This window comes from Alnus glutinosa, chromosome 4 (assembly GCF_958979055.1).
Source record: "Alnus glutinosa chromosome 4, dhAlnGlut1.1, whole genome shotgun sequence".
Lineage (NCBI taxonomy): Eukaryota > Viridiplantae > Streptophyta > Magnoliopsida > Fagales > Betulaceae > Alnus > Alnus glutinosa.
Genome location: NC_084889.1, coordinates 27,502,717 through 27,520,917, shown reverse-complemented (window position 1 = coordinate 27,520,917; position 18,201 = coordinate 27,502,717). Strand labels below are relative to the sequence as shown.

At 34.1% G+C, this 18,201-nt stretch overlaps 2 protein-coding genes across 7 annotated transcripts; one reads left to right on the top strand and one right to left on the bottom strand.

The window, feature by feature from the left end:
- The first annotated feature begins 1,292 nt into the window (after nt 1-1,292).
- Nucleotides 1,293-11,594, top strand: LOC133865480 (phosphoethanolamine N-methyltransferase 2-like). Of its 5 annotated transcripts, none has more exons than XM_062301892.1 (12): nt 1,293-1,452; nt 1,564-1,679; nt 6,517-6,654; nt 6,761-6,898; nt 7,863-8,006; nt 8,562-8,672; nt 8,751-8,892; nt 9,796-10,076; nt 10,788-10,949; nt 11,041-11,094; nt 11,181-11,255; nt 11,361-11,594. In XM_062301892.1, the coding sequence occupies exons 1-12, from the start codon at nt 1,437-1,439 to the stop codon at nt 11,457-11,459; spliced, it is 1,476 nt and encodes a 491-aa protein (XP_062157876.1). In that variant the 5' UTR covers nt 1,293-1,436; the 3' UTR covers nt 11,460-11,594. The 5 variants fall into 5 exon arrangements, with proteins under 5 accessions (XP_062157876.1, XP_062157874.1, XP_062157872.1 ...); XM_062301891.1 differs by lacking the exons at nt 1,293-1,452; nt 1,564-1,679 and adding exons at nt 5,790-6,012; nt 6,107-6,222; XM_062301890.1 differs by having other exon boundaries at nt 1,567-1,679; nt 8,562-8,892.
- Nucleotides 11,595-12,066: 472 nt separating this feature from the next.
- Nucleotides 12,067-17,076, bottom strand: LOC133865482 (uncharacterized). 2 transcript variants are annotated; one of them, XM_062301895.1, is made up of 8 exons: nt 16,500-16,639; nt 15,608-15,770; nt 15,100-15,341; nt 14,513-14,635; nt 14,042-14,158; nt 13,778-13,960; nt 13,532-13,673; nt 12,067-12,318 (listed from the first exon to the last, which is right to left on the bottom strand). In XM_062301895.1, exons 3-8 carry the CDS (start codon nt 15,301-15,303, stop codon nt 12,146-12,148), a joined length of 942 nt encoding a protein of 313 aa, XP_062157879.1. In that variant the 5' UTR covers nt 15,304-15,341; nt 15,608-15,770; nt 16,500-16,639; the 3' UTR covers nt 12,067-12,145. The 2 variants fall into 2 exon arrangements, with proteins under 2 accessions (XP_062157879.1, XP_062157878.1); XM_062301894.1 differs by lacking the exon at nt 15,608-15,770 and having other exon boundaries at nt 16,500-17,076.
- Between the last annotated feature and the right edge of the window lie 1,125 nt (nt 17,077-18,201).

The window sequence follows — 18,201 nt, the reverse complement described above, 5'->3', positions numbered from 1 at the left end:
TAAAGAGAACGAGTAATGCTAGAAGTCCCCATTGGATCCCTAAAAAAATGTTGTAGCTTTTTTAAAATTACCATTTGATTTGTGATAAATTACTATTAGATTTTGATACAATAGTAATTTTAAAAGACACATTAATTAGGCATTACTCGAAAGAAACTCTTTAAGCTTTAGAGCATGTTGAGATTGTGTTGATAAGTAAAGCTTTTATATTCAAAAAGAGCTTTTGAGGAAATGGAAATGTTTGGGTACCCACTGAGATCTCACTCCTATCCCACCCTTGCATATATACGTAGACTAATGATGTGAGAGATAATTGAAAGAGTATTAATTATGGGACCGTGGGTACTCAAGCATTTCCCCTTGAGAAAAAGCTTATTCTTAAAAGTGCGTTTTAACTTTTTTTTTTAATTTTTTTTAATTTTTGTTCTAATTTTTTAATTTTTTAAACAGACTCAATTTTGCTTTGAATAGCTTTTTATACACTACTTGGGAAAAGTACACATATCGCCCTCAAACTACCACTCAATTGTCAATGTACCCTCCAAACTACCAATTGTGTCAATTGCCCCCCCTCAAACTACCAAAAAATGTCAATGTCCCCCCTAATACCAACAAAAAGACAAAAATAATCCTAAATTTTTTTGAATAAGATAAAAATGTCCTTAGAAATTTGAAAAAAAAACTAAAAAATTATTTTTTAAAAAACAAATTAAATAAATAAAAAAAAAATGAAAAAGAAAGTTTTTTTTTAAAAAAAAAAAAACAAAAGAAAAAAAAACTGAAAAATAGAAAATTTTTTTTTTTTTTTTTTTTTTTTCAAAAAAAACAAACGAAAAAGGAAAAGGAAAAACCAGTTTTTTATTAAATTAAAAAAACGAAAAAGAATGATTTTTTTTTTTTTAAAAAAAAAACCAAACGAAAAAAATAACTGAATCTTAAAAAAATAATTTGTTTTAACAAAAAAAAACGAAATTTTTTTTTTAAATTTTTGTTTTGTATAAATTTTTGTTATTTTATATTTTTTAAAATATTTTTTTTAGTTTTTATTTTATTTTAATAATTTTATGAAGGGTATTTATGTCATTAAGAAAACATTGACAGTTTTTGATAGTTTAGGGGGAGACATTAACACAATTGGTAGTTTGGAAGAAAACATTGACAATGAAATAATAGTTTGAGGGAATTTATGTGTACTTTTCTTAAAATAATTTTTAATCTCCATGACGCAATACCAAACAAATAGAACCTTAGACATAGTGTGTATATATATATATATATATAACAAGCAAGAGCAGGAGAGCGAATGCAACAGAGAGCCGGATCGGAGCTTCTCCAGAACCAGCCTTGGCGTTGAGGGTTCTTAGCCCATTTCTTTCTTCGTCTTCTCTCTCTTTGAATCTTCCATTTCGATCCCTTCCGCTTCACATTTTGGTCGGATGGCTGCCATTCAAGGTTGGATTGCATGTTTTTCCATTTTGCTTGTTTATTTTCCCTGGTTTTGATTTGAAATGGGAGGATTAATAATTGGATTTTGATTTGGAAATTAAATGGTTCGTTTCGTAGAAGAAGAGCGAGAGATTCAGAAGAACTACTGGGTCGAGCACTCCGCGGATTTGACCGTTGAGGCGATGATGCTCGACTCCAATGCCTCTGATCTTGACAAAGAAGAGCGACCTGAAGTAAATTTTTCTCTCTCTCGTTTCTCACCACTGCTGTTGATCTTTGTTTCTTGTTTGCGTTTTGATTTTTGGATGCAATGATTGTACGTACGTACGTACGCGTATGGATGAGAATTTTTGAGATTTTCAAGGCTTTTTCACATATGAGAGTGAGACGATCATGAGCAAGTTCGTCGGCTACTCGATTCTGAATACGTATTGATCTTATTATTATTATTATTATTATTATTATTATTATTATTATTATTAGTAATGCTACAAATCATCCCATTGTCCTCCTTTTATCACTCCAAAATTGATGTGGCTCTTAAAATTACCATTGAATTTAGGATAGATTACTATTGGATTTTGATCCAATGATGATTTTAAGAGCCACATCAATTTTGAGAGGACAAAAGGAGGATAAGGGGATGATGTGTAGCATTACTCTATTATTATTATGGTAACAATTTCGGTTTTGAAGGTTTTCCGAGCAACTGATTGCGACACCACGTGTAATAGCTCAGGAAAACGCTAGCTAGCTAAATGTACGTTATCGCTTAGCTAGTAAGAAATTAATACGGGATTTAACATTTATTGGGTTATTTATCTTCTCAATGTGGACGGGACATCTAAACTTTTCTCTCTCTTCGTCTTTTTTTTAAAAAAATTATATATATATTTTGATCTTGAGTATTGCTTCTTTCATTTTACGGACTGATGTGACCGTGTTCATTAGTCTTTGATCAACCATTGTTAAAAAAAAAAAAAAGGAAAACTTTACTTATCATCTTTGATCTTTCATCACTTTTGCAATCATACTCATAAACTTTAAAAAATATCAATTTAGTATATCTATCTTTCAATTATATTTCATTTTCACCAATCTATTAGAATTTTTTGTTAAATCTTAATGGAAGGGTGTCAAAATTTCTAAAATACTTTCTTTTTTTTTTAAGAAAAAAAAAATTAAAAGGATTTAGACGTTAGTAAGAATTTAACGGATCGAATTTGCAAAAATACCCATACTTGAATCTTTGGAAAAAAAAAAAAATTATATATATATGGTATTTTGAGAATTTTGACAGGATTTAACGAAAAATCATAACAGAAGAGTGAAATTGAAAAAAAATTGAAAGATTAATATACTAAATTGACAACATTTCTTTATATATATATATATATATATATATATATATATAAGCCTCAACGGTATTTATTTATTTATTTTTTTTAACAACTTCATATTCTCACAAAAGCCGTACAGAAACCCCATATTTAGGGTTGATTTTGAAGCAGGGATTTGACAAAGTACAATGTGATGCAAATATTCGAGACCGTTGCATGCATGTGAAAGGTAGGAAGTTTCTGAATATGACATTTTTCTGTATAAAGCATTTGGCTTAGTTATAATAAGGCAGCTTTAGGTTAATTGTTTACATATTTATTTTTTCTTAGAAAGTCAATAATACATAGAGATGCATGCATGCATGCTGAAAATTATGTTATATATATATATAGACCACCGTCCACTCGGATGGATTCAATATTCTTGTACCTCTCGCTTTGATTCAAGTTGTAGCATGAACTTACAGCATTTTTAGTACGTAGTTTTATTAAAATAGTTTTTTTTAGTTATTTTAGTAAGATAATTTGGTGAAAACCATCAAAAACAACTCATACAGCATCCCTGTGCTCATTACCACGATGCTGTTGACCCCATCGTCACTATTTTAGAATAAGAAAAATATTCAAAAATATGACTGTTAGGAAAAGACAAACATTTAAAAAAGATTAAATAGAGAAAGAATAAAGAAATCTGAAAAAGTATTATTTAAATAGAATATTGATATTGAATAGTTAAAATAATAAGGCTGTTGGAGGTGCTTTAAAAAAGTGGTTAACCAGAATATAGAAAAATGATCTTTAGCTATTTTTGCTAGTAAAATTTGATAAGACTATTAAAAATGCTCTTAAACTACCTCCAAACTTCCCCTCTCTCTATCTAAAACCCATATTGTCCTCCCCTCTACAAACCTTGCTCTAAATTAAAGCTAGTAAAGAGGGAAGAGCCTCCCCCCAAGCCTTTAGAACTCCTCTCCTCCATTATCTAGGATTGAGCACCACCCAATATGGACGGATTTTAGCCTAATCCACCCCCCTAGAGAGCATATTTAACCATTCATCCGTTGGAGGCGGGAGCTGCTCGTATTCATCCACAGGCAGACATATAATTTAGGTTAATCTGTTAGGCACCATAGATTTATAACTTCTTTATACTTTATACCACATCAATCACTTATTAGTTATTACTACTACTAAAAAAAATTAGGATATAAATTTCTTACAATCCGGTATGTAAGAAAATTTTGACAACCCATATATAAGTGTAACATATATCCTTTAAACATGTGAAAATTATATGTTTTTTTATTAATATTATTAAAAAAGCATATGAGAAATACGTACTACTAAAATAATATGTATTTCTCTTATACTAAAAAATACATGTCGATTTTAAATATAATTTGTTTAAAATTTTTTACAAATCAATTTATAAAAAATTTCTATCTAAAAAATTAACATCTAACGATTTTTATCAAACACACTCTATTATTATCCAGATTTGACAGAACCGTACATATTACCAGTCTTGGAGACAAATAATTGAAAGCTCTGCCGACAGGCCCGCACACGTGATGCAAGTCTAACGTCCGTTTGCTAAACGTTTCATTGTCGATCGTAGACGACAAACGTTGCCGCTCGCTGAAAAGTAAAAAATGAAAAATTTGGTTATAGTGCCAAACAGTACTCAAGCATGGGACCCGGGAATCACGTGGCGAGGGCCCATTGGGAATGCTAAAGGCCAAGAAAGGCAGATTCAGCCAGATTCTCTTCACCTTCGGCCGTTCGCAGCTTCCCGGCCTTTCCTTTGTTCTCTTTTCAAAAACAATAAAGAAAAGCCAACCAATCACCAACCCATTAACCTTTTCTTCTTCTTCTTTTCTTCTCTTCTCTTCTCTTCTCTTCACTTTTCTTTCTTTTTTTTTAATGCAGTGAAAATTATTAATAAATTCTAAAACTTGGGCAGCTTAAAAAAATGGATTATGGGATCCATTTGTTCTGTGCAGGTGGGTTCAACATCTTAATCTAGCTTTGTTTGGGAATGTAAACTTGACAACCTACTCTCTTAGGCTGCCTAATTTATAAATTTAGACTACCTAATTATAATAGATTCTCAGCCAATCCAAACACTTCGAAGGATCTCACCATTAACTTTCTTTTTTATTTTATTAAGGAGACTAACAAGGATGATGTAAGGGCAGATAGATACTGGTACATCAATCTAATAAAATGTAATATATTATTCTAAAATAAATAATCTCAATTTCACTACCCTAATGAGACCCATTAACTTGGAATAGGTTCATTGTTTTCATTTAAAATAAAATAGATAATTGACCGTCTAAAATTTATTCATTTAATTATATATAATATTAATACATTATTTTAAAAATTTAAATAATGTAAAATTATCGACACTTGTTATATACTTTTAAATTGTGTAGTACTCTTCGTTTCAGAAGAATCGACCAAAATCCTTGTCCCATTAAAATAAAATTAAATTTGAACAGTATAAAATAAAAAATAGGGTTAAATACATATTTGTCCATTGTGCTTTACGATCTTTATTTTTTACCCTCTCAGTTTCATTTTTTATCAAATTTGGTATCTGTGGTATATGAAAAGACGTAAATGGAACATCCGTCTGATTTTCCATCCAAAACTAAAGTCCACCCACGGCATTTTCTGTCATGTTGTTGGAAACGACGTGTAAAGAATTGGGTTCTGGATCTCAAATTTTTAGGTACCTAATGACGTGGGTGGACGTTAGTTTTGGACGGGAAATCAGACGGAGGTACCATTTCCGTTTTTTCATATACCACAGGTACCAAATTTGATAAAAAGTGAAACTGAAGGGACAAAAAATAAAGATAGTAAAGCACATGAGACAAATATGCATTTAACCCTAAAAAAAAAAAAAATCAACTCCCATATATGCGAAAAAAGACGTGGGCCAACCGCCGACCATGAACTTCTATAAGGAGTTTGATCCACATGCCATGACGTTTTATTGGGAAATTCAGAGAGGGAGAGAGATACGTGCGTGAGGTGGAAGGACGTCGATCGAATGCAGCAGAGAGGGAGATCAAACAACCGCAGATCGAGGAGCTTCTCCAGAACCCGCCTTGCCGTTGAGGGTTCTTAGCCCATTTCTTCGTCTTTTCTCACTTTAAATCTTCCATTTCCCTCTCGCTCGTCCACATTGATTTCGCAATGGCTGCCATTCAAGGTACGCCTTTTGGATTCTTTTTTGTTTATTTTCTTTCGTTTAGATTTGGAATGGGAGAATTGGGTTTCGATTTGGAAAATGGTTCGTTTCGTAGAAGAAGAGCGAGAGATGCAGAAGAACTACTGGATCGAGCACTCCGCGGATTTGACCGTCGAGGCTATGATGCTCGACTCCAAAGCCTCTGATCTTGACAAAGAAGAGCGACCTGAAGTAAATTTCTCTCGCTTTTGTCACTGTCTTGATTCAATGTGTGCGCATTTAGTCGTCTGTGCATTTTTTATGGCAACGCTGTTGATTCGTTGTTTCTTGTTTATGTTTTAATTTTTGGATGAAATGATTGTGCGCTTGTGCGTGAAAAACTGAGCATGTTATATGGAAGCGACTTATAATTCTAATTAACCAAATATTGTGAAATTTCGAGGCTCTATCACATACGAGAGTGATATGATCGAGCAAGTTCTTCAGCTACTTGTGAATATGTATTCTTAACTGGGTTACAAACAGGTACTTTCAATACTGCCACCATATGAAGGAAAATCAGTTTTAGAACTTGGAGCGGGTATTGGTCGATTTACTGGTGAATTAGCTCAGAAGGCTGGTCAGCTTCTTGCTTTGGACTTTATTGAGAACGTGATAAATAAGGTAACTGTGGTTCCCCCACGCTTTGCTGAAGATTATTGGGCAAATAAGAAAACGTAATTTTTGTGGGGTTTCTCTGACTATTCTCTTTTCAATCTTCTCCTTGCAGAATAAAAACATTAATGGACACTACAAGAATGTCAAGTTTATGTGTGCAGATGTGACATCCCCAGACTTGAAAATATCTGAAGAATCAATGGACTTGATATTCTCCAATTGGCTCCTTATGTATCTTTCAGATGAAGAGGTAAATAATATAGGGTTTAGTGGCTGCTTCAATAGACATTTGGTGCCATTTTGAGTTTAGTGGAGTCTAAGTATATAGTACTCTTGATATCAGTTATGAACCCAGTGCCGATCATATAAACTAAGACCAATGATCTTCTGGATATGGCTTAATGGTTACAAGTCCTTAAGATCAATAACTTGGATGTGAGTGTCAAATCAGAGTTTAAACTAAATTCTACCAATTTCAAAAGAAAAAAGGATAATAAAATAAAAAAAACGAACTACTGCCTAGACCTCATGTAATTATTTGTTACTTTACTCCGGCATGTTGTGTTATTATTTTGCTAGCGGTGATGATGCCATTTTCCTTTGCCTGATTTCTTTTCGTACTTTTTGCATTGTTATTTTAAACATACCACAACATTTAGGAGGAAATTATCCTCTCACTAAGTATTTCTAAAGAAACTGGTTGTTAAATGTGGGCTAGTCAAGCGGTATCAGAGTTTGTTTGTAAATACAAAGTCAAAGGAGGTTCAGACAGACTTAGAATTAGATAAATTGTAAAGCAATAAAAAGTGGCCTTTTTTATTTCTTGCCTAGGGCCTGAGGTCAGCAGTTGGTAGTGACCACTTACGATGGATTTTTTTATTATATATGTCAATGGTTTTGTTATTATCTGTTAATAGCTAGCATCAGGTCTTGTAATATCCACTTGAGTTTTGTTACCGTCTTGTAGTGCTTTTTTCTTTCTTCATGGTTTTGCATGTGCTACTGTACTGCTGATGTTTACTTACAATTTTATTTATTCTGATGATTCATTTCAGAGTATTTGCATGTCTACTTGTTCAAAACTTGTTAATAATTTAACAGAAAACATGTTACATTCTCTCTTGCAGTGAGCTTTTATTTCTTTGGAATGACAAGTTAGCTTCTTTTCTGACTGTATCTCTATTTTTTTTTTTTTTTTTTTCTGTGCATTGCAGGTGGAGTATGTGGCGGAAAGAATGATCAAGTGGTTGAAGGTGGGTGGATTTATTTTCTTCAGGGAGTCTTGTTTCCATCAATCTGGAGACAGCAAGCGAAAGTACAATCCAACCCACTACCGGGAGCCCAGATTTTATACGAAGGTTTGCCTTCTTATGAATTTGTTTATTTAATACTTGTAAAGGACCTGCTCAATTTTGTTGTCCAAATATGCGATGAAAGACTATCATCACTCTAAGATAGATTTACATTCAATGTTCTGACTGTGGAGTGTATGTGAAAAGAAAGCTGATGAGTATTTACGCATTGAACTACACTCAATGTGTTGACTTGAACTTTTGGTGGAGGCCAGTCAACCACATCAAAGTTTGATTTGACTGCATTCAAACTTGAATCAGGCATTGTCCTTATTTATGATGGTCTTGTTTTTAAGAAAGAAAATGAAATGGTTTTCAATTAGTCATCCATTCATCCTGGCTGAGTTCCATAATTGAATGTATTTTTGTCCATAGCATCTTTATCAAAGTACTATTTTTGTTTTACATAAATCCAGAGGTATGATCTCTGTATTTGGTTTCATCTACATGGGTTTTCATGTGCAAATAAGAGCAGGACAGGGTTGACCTGTCAAGACATGCTGTGCGAAAAGCAAAAAGTTGTTGTAGCAAGAATTTGTTTCTGATTATGATGTACTGCAGGTCTTTAAAGAATGCCATTTGAGTGATGGTTCTGGAAATTCCTTTGAACTCTCTCTTGTTGGCTGCAAATGCATTGGAGCTTATGTGCGAAACAAAAAGAATCAGAACCAGGTAATACAATTGGTTGCTTCTGATCTCATCCTTTTACATAAATTGGTTCTGACTAGTTGCAATATTTCTGAAATGCAGATTTGCTGGATATGGCAAAAAGTCAGTTCGCAGGATGATAGAGGGTTCCAGCGGTTCTTAGACAGTGTTCAGTATAAATCTAGTGGCATATTACGTTATGAGCGTGTATTTGGACAAGGTTTTGTGAGCACAGGAGGGATAGGTATGCCTTGCTGACTGCAACTGCTCTTTCTCTCTCTACATTTTCCCTGTTTGCAAGCGAAGATAAAAGGAGTTAAAAGAAGAAAATCCGTGCACTACGATGAATAAATGAGAAATAAATTATTACCAGAAAATCCTTAAAGCTGGTTTTATGACAAAGCTTTCATGGGATTGACTCTTCTAGCAGCACGTTAAGTTAGAAATTACTCTATTAATACTAATGATAAAACCTGAGGCTTCATTGCACCTCATTACTGTTTTTGCTCGCCATGGAGAAACCTTCAATTCGTTGCGCAAATGTTGGATTACCTTTTTTGCTAAATTTGTTCTAATGTCTTTTAGAAGGCTTTGCCATAGGGGCCATATGAATCACATTTTCTCAAGAAGTAATGCAGAGGCACATCATTCTGGCTTATGTCATGGGACTTTTAATACAATCACATTTTAGTCTTATGCAAAAAAGGTACGATACATGTAAGCGGAAAATACTATAGGAAACCAACATGTGCTTGCATGTTGACTCACTGACTAATTTGAATAATGTAAGTAATAAAATATTTTTGATCTTAGGTACTTAATGTCGAATTTCACAAAACATCAGCTCTCTTTGCCTTTTTCTTTATACACACAGACACATACACACATGCGCGCGCACACACACAATTTTGCTTGCTTTGATGTTCAGAATTTGTGCAGTTTCTTCTACATTATAAATCAGTATTTCAGTTTGAACTTAAAACCTAAAAGATAGTTAGACAAATCAGAAAAAACAAGTATATGGTTTTACTTGTGGACTTATTATTATTTTTTATTTCTTGCTGAGAGGGGTAAGTGGAAAGTTCCTAACTCAATTTACTTCTAAAACTTGGTCTTTATGTTTACGTGAATCCTTGTCTTTGAACAGACACAACTAAAGAATTTGTGCAAAAGTTGGAACTTAAGCCTGGCCAGAAGATCCTTGATGTTGGATGTGGCATTGGGGGTGGTGACTTTTATATGGCTGAGAACTTTGATGTTGAAGTTGTTGGGATTGACCTCTCCATAAATATGATTTCTTTTGCTCTTGAACGTGCTATCGGACTTCAATGCTCAGTTGAATTTGAAGTTGCTGATTGCACTAAGAAAACATATCCTGAGAAGGCATTTGATGTGATATACAGCCGTGATACCATTCTGCACATTCAAGTAAGGCAGCTTTAATTTTTCTGTTGTTTCTTGTTCAAACAGTTTTAAGCATTTCCTTTAATTTATCTCGTTATTTTCATGGACAAAGTGGAAATACAAAGCTTTGCCTCATTTTGGAAGCAATTATTCTTTGTATTAGTCAAGGTTTTAGGCCCTTTGTGTACTTGGTTTCCTAGTGAGAAACTTTTTCAACTATGTTGTCCTCTTTATGAGTAATGCTACATGCTCAACTCCCATCTCATTCCCATACAACGGGGCTGATGTGGCAGTGTCCATAAACCATTCGATCAACCTTTATTAGAAAGTGAAAAAATATAAGGGTTTATGGGCATTGCTACATGTTCAGTTGTATAGAAGTGGAGTGGGAGTTGAGTATTTAGTATTACTTCCTCTTTATGTCAGAAGACATACATGCATGCATGTTTTTGGATTTGTTGGCAATGATTAATTAAATATTGAGTTTATATCATATGGCCTTTGTTACAATGATGCTGGCTATGGCTTGCTTGGTTACATGATTTGAGACATCTTTCAAATCTTGTTACCCTTATTATTCTTGAATTGGCTTGTCCTACTGCGTATAGTCTTTTACCTCTTCGGTGCTCTATACATACAGTTATTATGGGTTTTCTTGAAGACTCTCTCTCTCTCTCTCTCTCTCTCTCTCTCTCTCTCTCTCTCTAATGTTTGAGGTTGCTGGTTAATTTTCAGGACAAGCCTGCATTATTTAGATCCTTCTACAAGTGGTTGAAACCAGGAGGTAAAGTTCTTATCAGTGATTACTGCAAGAGTGCTGGAACTCCATCACCAGTATTTGCTGAATATATTAAACAAAGAGGATATGATCTCCATGACGTTACTGCCTACGGTCAGGTATGTTTGCATTAAATCTCTCTCATTTCATGGTATTTCTCATTATATTAACTTGACATGGCGAACTCTTTTTTTTTTAAACTTGGTGCAGATGCTTAAGGATGCTGGCTTTGATGAGGTCATTGTGGAGGATCGTACTGATCAGGTTTGTGTAGATCTGTCTTTTTGTCGTTTTAAATAATAAAGTATGTTGAACTTCCTGATCTAAGACAATTGTAACTTGTGCTTCAGTTCATTCAAGTTCTACAGCTGGAATTGAATGCCCTTGAGAAGGACAAGGATGAATTCATCAGGGACTTTTCTGAAGTGCGTTTTTCCTTTTGTTTGTCTTCTCTGGTTGATCTATCCTTTACTGGTTGTATTAATTATTTTCCCACCCCCCCTCCCTCATGGTCTTTGGATAATATGCAGGAAGACTACAATGAAATAGTTGATGGATGGAAGGCAAAGATGATCAGGAGTTCATCTGGCGAGCAGAGATGGGGGCTGTTTGTTGCGAAGAAGAAGTGATTCTGTTTCCCATCATTTACCCTATCTATAATAGCTTTTAATATGTATTTGGAATAATCTTTGGTGGTGACTGTATCCCCTTTAGTTGATGGTTGATGTCTTGATAGCATTCTACTATCTATGTTGATTTCTCAACGAACCTGTTCATCTTTAAATAATGAGACACAGAAGAGCTGATGAACTTGCCAGTAGAAAAAAATAAAAAATAAAAAAAAGCATTTGTAGTTTTTATCTTTGCTTATGATAATAACATCAATTATGTATTTCGGTTGTTGGAGATTAAATTTTGATTTGGTCATTTAGTAATAAATCAATATCATAAGCTATAGCTGCCTTTTAGGAAGTGATTGGCGTGCTCTAGATACCATTTATGAATGAAAAATGCTCGTGAGAATCACAAACGTTTTGAACACATGTCAGTTTAATAGATTGAATCGGAAAAACCAATTTGGAAGAAAAGTCGTCTGTTTCAAAATAACTGATGTCATTGCATGCATTGTCTACCCTGCACCACTATCACCCTACTGAATTGATCCAAAGGGTAAGACTCAAAATCTTATGGGTTTGGGATAGATCGAGAACAAGAAGAAACATAAATAGAATACCATTTAGCAAAATGATATTTATATTAATCTATAGTATTTATGCTTTTTGAAGAAATATGAATAAAATACAAACATTAAGGATCACCGGAAGGGATCCTTCCTTGTGGTGACAACAAGTGGTGAAGCAGAGAGACCATTTTGCATATTTTGCTTGTCTCGAAGTAGCAGGAGATCACCTTTCTGTTTACCCTCTTCAGCTTCAACAGATTTATTGGGTGGTAAAGATCCAAGTATTTGGACCATTAAGCTTCCACCTACCATAAGACGTAGACCAGTTAATTTATAATACTTCAAGTGAAGAAAGAGAGAAATGATATTTTGCAGTTCAAAGACAATTATTGACATAACTATTGATTTCTTTTCTTTTTCTTTGTTTTTTTCAAAAAAAAGAAAACACAAAACTAGACCCCAACCCATTTACATGGTTTTATATTTTTTGTTTAATAAAAAATTAAAATAAAAAAGTCGATAGTTGTATCATGGGATGACAACATATTACATCTCGAAGTAAGTTCTGATTTCCTTTATGAAAATGATTTTTTTACATCACATTACCCTACATCAATCCTACACCAAGACACATAGGGTGTGAGACTTATGCATGTGAGTCCCATTTACATGGATCCCACACCCTATGTGTCTTGGTGTAGAATTAATGTAGGATAATGTAAAGTAGGAATAACACATCCCTTTTCTTTTATCTTTTCTTCTTTTCACTTTGTTACCTAAAAGTTTCCTATTTTTGTAACCACAATTATGAAATGCAGGAAACTGCAAAAAATTCATATTCTACCGGTGATATTTAGAGTCGTAAGATGTAATAAATTACTTGTTATTGAGGCTTCGATTGTTTCGACGTAAAATGTTTTATGGAAAACGTTTTTTTTTTTTTTTTTTTTTTTTTTTTTTTTTTTTTTTTTTTTTTTCCTTTCTATTTTTTGGTGTTTAGTACGACCAAAAATTGTGGTCAAATCGAAAACATTTTCAATTGACTAGGATAACCTTATTTAATTTTCGTAAAATGGTTTTCCTTTTTAAAACCGTAAACAATTTTTCGAGTGCAAGCTTCTCCTTCTTGCATGCACTCTTTCTCGCAGTTCATTCTCTGCTGTCGTAGGAATTCGCTGTCGGAGTTCTCCGAAATGTACCATTGGAGGTCGCCGGAAGTCACCAGTCGTTTCCAGTCGTCAGAATTTGCCTTGAGGTCACTGGAAGTCACAGGCCGTTTTCGGTTGCCGCAGGAAGTCGCCAGCCGTCACTAATTTTTCGTACGAACCAAATGCCGAAAAATATTTTTTGCTGAAAATTTCGCTGAAGAAATTTTTCAACAAAAAAAACATTTTACGTCGAAACAAACAGAGTTTAATGCCATTTGAAAGATCACCTTTCATATATGATATTTGAGAAAGTAAAAGAGATCAGATTGACAAGAGGAAGAGGAAAAAAGTTTGAAAGAAAAATATTTACCGAGCACAAGAGCAGCCCCAATCCATCCAATAGTACCCCACCTTTCACCAAGGAGAAACCAAGCAAAACCCGCACCCCATAGCGGCTCCAGCCCATAAATGATGGCTGTTTCTGTTGCTGAAACATCACGCATGGCTGCAATCTACAGAAACAGAAACAAACATCAATCTTTTGTACCCAGAAACAATCACACAGGCACCAAAATCACAACGAATGATGAAACAAATCTTGCTGTATAAACAATACCTCTACCCATAAGCATAATCCAGTTGAGAATACGCCAGTATAAAGAGCAGGTATCCACGGAAATGCGACAATCCAATCCTGTAGATCTGTCCATGTCCATGGTGACTGGTCTAAACCATGGACAGGATCGAACCATCCTCCAACTGAAACCCAGATTGTGGATAACAGAGCAACGACACACACCTACATGAAACCATAGACTTTTTTCACATGCATAGATTGAAACTCTGCATCGTCCAAAAAGACATGTTTAAGGAAACACACCTCGTATCCTAGAAGTGGTAAGAACTTCTCCTTCTTTGTGCTTCTTGATATATGTTCGGTTCTAAGCATGTGAATTCCGAAAAATATTGCACTCAAAAAGTTCAAAAGATCTCCAACCTGACATATGTCAGGACTTACGAAATTGAGATATGAGGGATATATGCGATCTAAAGAGCATAGATTATCTGTCTCCCTCTTAATAAACGAGATCCAACACGTGAGATATTTAATTGAAATAGGGAGGTGAACTGATGGAGACAAGGTTCGAAGTCGGGATCTTTGGCTCTGAAATCATCTTAAATCACTACTTGTCCCAAAAACTTAATCTTATAGAAAACGGTAAATTTAATCATTTAATTAATATTCTAACAACCATTGGTTTTTCGATGTCAGATGATTCCCCTTTTGAAGGTTTAAACTGTTGAATCACAAGCAATAAGATATTCTGATGAAGGAGCATGCAATACTTACACTTGGAGGAGATCCACTGCATTCCAGCATGGCAACCCCAAGAGCAGATATGAGAACTCCAAACCAGGTACGGGCAGGTATCATTGCTCCTAATATGCCATCAAGCAAAGGCACCACAATCACCTGTTCAATTGTTAGCAGAATAGCAGGGATTTGTTGAAACTGTACTGTACTGATTCTTTCTAAGTATCTTTTTTTTGTTCACTTTACAATTTGCTTTTTCCAGGAGGAAAAGAGGAATCAGGAGTCTTGAGTCATGTAGGATTGAAATGTCTACTGTGGTGGTGGTAAACAAAAGTGATGCATATGGAGCTGATTGAGAAACAGCTTAAAAATTCTCTTCTTTTCCCTTTTTCTTTGGGAGGAAAATTAACTTTACTCACTGAATGCTAAAAGAGGAGAAATCTCTGTGAATTTACCAAGAAGAAGAGAAAATTGCCACAAAGTATCAAATCTTGTGTACCATCCATGAGATTTATGAATTTTTTTTCTTTCCAAAAACCAATCATGAGATCTACCTTTCCTTTGGAATAAATGCATAGTTAAGGTTGAAGGTACAAAGAAATGTTTGAGGAGTTTGAGCTTACTGTAAACAAAGAAATGAATGATGCCCGCCCAGCATCAGCTGTAAGTAGCCCAATTGCCTCCATAAGGTACCCTAAACTCACCCACAATCCCAACTCCATCCCGGCATTGCGGATCTTAATATCGTCTCGAGCACGAAACACAAATGGCAAAAATGGGATGGCCGACATAACAAATCTCACTGCTGAAAAGGTTGCTGGATCCATGATAGTTTCAACACCTTTCACCACTGGAATGTCACTTGCTGCAGTTTGCAACCAACAGAGTCCTTAATACTTTATGATTTTGGGATTTTTGATTGACAAACTTATTGATTTACCAAGATATGAAAAGAACCCTGATTTTTTGAGCATATTGTAGTGACTGAGACATCAATATTCCTTCTGTCTAGGTAATTCTCATTGTTTTGTCCTAACCTAGTGAGCATCTCAAACAGTTTTGTATTAGAGTTCTAGATATGTGATTCAGTGCACATTAGTATTTGGTGTTTTTGAAGATTGTGATACTTACAGATTTAGGCGACAATCTCAAATACTACTGATTTTGTGCAAGCATAATTACATACAAGAAGATGCCTTGGTCTCATAAACAAAGGTGGTACAGATGGTTTGTGCTGAATGGTTGCCATCTATATTCAATAAAGGCAGAGAGGCATGTTCCTTGCACTTTTTGCCTGTAAATTATCAGGTGAATCACTGTTGGCAATAGCTAATCACATTCATATGCTAGTAATGGAAAACCAAATTTAGAAGAGATAAACTATTTCCTGATGGACCTTCGGATTGAGTTGGAGGATTTGCCACGTGTCATTTAGCATGTGAGAAGATGGTTTTTTAATTAGCACATGAGAAGATTATGATTTTTTAATATAACTACTAAAAAAATATGTTCTTCTCACACGCTTAATAGACACGTGACAGTTTTATAGAATGGGTTGGAGGAATTTCTTCATTTCCAGATTGATAACAAGAAAGTGAAATCATCAATAGACCACCAAATGAAGCTATTTATCCAAGAAAGTACTAGACACATATATGCTATACTCCAAAAGGATTAGCCCCAATTGATGCTTCTCATAATCACTTACATAGCCAGTTCTATCTGGTTCACCAATGCAAGATTTAGCACATGCCCAACAAATCGTGTGGCTCAAAACATAGACACCTATTACATAGTTTTTAAGGAATTGAAGCAAAGTATAATTTCTCTCATGCTTTCACCAATGCCAAAATATCAAATTATTTACAAAAGAAAAACCCGTCATTAAATTTCGTTAGGAGGTGAGGTTGCTTCTTTCTCTCTCTATGAATGATTACCAATACAAATCAAATTGCTTAAAGCAAAGATGCCCATTATTAAATTTTCTATGAAGACGAAGAAGGAAGAGATCAAAGTTGAATACCATAGACAACAGTGATGACATTGAGCAAGATAATACTCCTCATCTTCTTGGATGCAAACCAAAATTTTCTAGCAACCCATTTCGATGCCATCTTCAAAGAGTTTTGTGCCTTAACTTTCTTTATAATTGAGAAACTCACATCATGGATCCTTTCATTCTCTGTACATTTATTTCTCATGTGTCTGCAAGTAGCTGCATAATAAGTAGAACAATAAGAAGAAGAAGATGAGGCTGATGATGTAGAACAAGAAGAGGAGGAGGAGGGGTTTAATGAGGAAGCAGTTAAACGGGGCAGTTTATTATGTTGGTTGGGAATGGAGGACAAGAAGAGGAACATGGAGGAGGGGTTGTTGAAGTTGCAGGAGATTTTGGAAGCAGAGTCGCATGTTGCTTTTTTCTTCCATGTTGTTGTTGTTGTTGTTGTTGTTGATGATGGGCAAGCCATGGTTGAGCCAGAAGAGTACTCTCAGAGCTCATCTACTTAATTCCCCATGTGTTCACAACAATGGAGGGAGGGTGTGATTTTTTCTCACAATTGTTTTAGTTATGACCATCAGACCATGGAAGTGGAAGGACACGAAGGTCCCTGATATTTGTATCAAACAGGGAGTTCACAACGTGTGGCACATGGGATTTTCTTGTAAGTGGCGGACCAATGGTTTTTTTTTTTTTAAATAAATTATTATTAGGAATGGTCAACATGCATAATGAAAAACATTCCCAACGTGTAGGAAATGTGAGCCACCCGAGGAGCAGGGAGTAAGGTCGGTACCAGATTGGGTAGACTTTTTCATTGGTTTGGAAAAAAAATCATTTTAATTTAGTTTATTAAATTGACATGTGTTTAAAATGTATGCAATTTTCATATTCATGTCTAATCAAGCATATGATTCTTACATATATTTTTAAAAATTTATGTGAGAATCATATTCTTTTTTAACAGATGCCAGTTTAATAAATTTTTTCTAATTCAACGAGAAGGAACAAAATTTTGTAAAGTAATTAGTTAATGGCCTCTCAAAAATCATTCACATAGCTTCATAGTGTATATCTTTTCTTTGATAGTGTTTCTTGGTAGATCTTATTTGTATACTTTTAAAATATTATGTTTTAATTGCAGGATTCATTCATATGTCCATCCAAATCATCCACCTAATTTCATACTCTGAATATATGCTTTTTTGGTGAATGTTACATGGAATCTTAATTTGCAAACATGTTCCCTTTTCATGAAAATCGTTTTCCGATTGATCATGTAAGATGAAAAATAATACAACTTTATGTTCAATTATTAGGGTTTATACCCTAAAACACAATTCTTTCTATATGACCTTTTTGTTTATTAGATAAAGTTGTTTATTTGCTAAATTATTTTAAGAACATTGGGCATATTATTGTATACATGTGCATATTATTTATTATATACATGTAGTCTTTAAGTTATATTGAATATGGCTTAGATGTATTAATAAGATTATTACACATAATATCTAAACCATAAACCTTGTAATCAATAAACTATTGTTCATGGTAAGTAATGAAATTGACCATTCCATTTGATAAGACTATAACATTGTTGAAGATGGAAACTACCAGAATACTATTTTATTTTCCTTAAGTTATTATGATTATAATATTGTCTTTATTTCTTTCCATATTAGTCTATAGGTTTCTTCTATTTAAACCTATGTAATCGTATGAA

Bases quoted from the DNA above. Each gene is read 5' to 3' on its own strand.
- LOC133865480 (XM_062301888.1), top strand. The intron at 11,095-11,180 runs GTTTGTGTAGAT...CTTGTGCTTCAG, and splicing joins TGGAGGATCGTACTGATCAG to TTCATTCAAGTTCTACAGCT. The intron at 11,256-11,360 runs GTGCGTTTTTCC...GATAATATGCAG, and splicing joins TCATCAGGGACTTTTCTGAA to GAAGACTACAATGAAATAGT.
- LOC133865482 (XM_062301894.1), bottom strand. From the start codon at position 16,944: ATGGCTTGCCCATCATCAACAACAACAACAACAACAACAACATGGAAG. The intron at 14,636-15,099 runs GTAAGCTCAAAC...ACAATTGAACAG, and splicing joins CATTCATTTCTTTGTTTACA to GTGATTGTGGTGCCTTTGCT. The intron at 13,961-14,041 runs GTGTGTTTCCTT...GGTTTCATGTAG, and splicing joins TACCACTTCTAGGATACGAG to GTGTGTGTCGTTGCTCTGTT.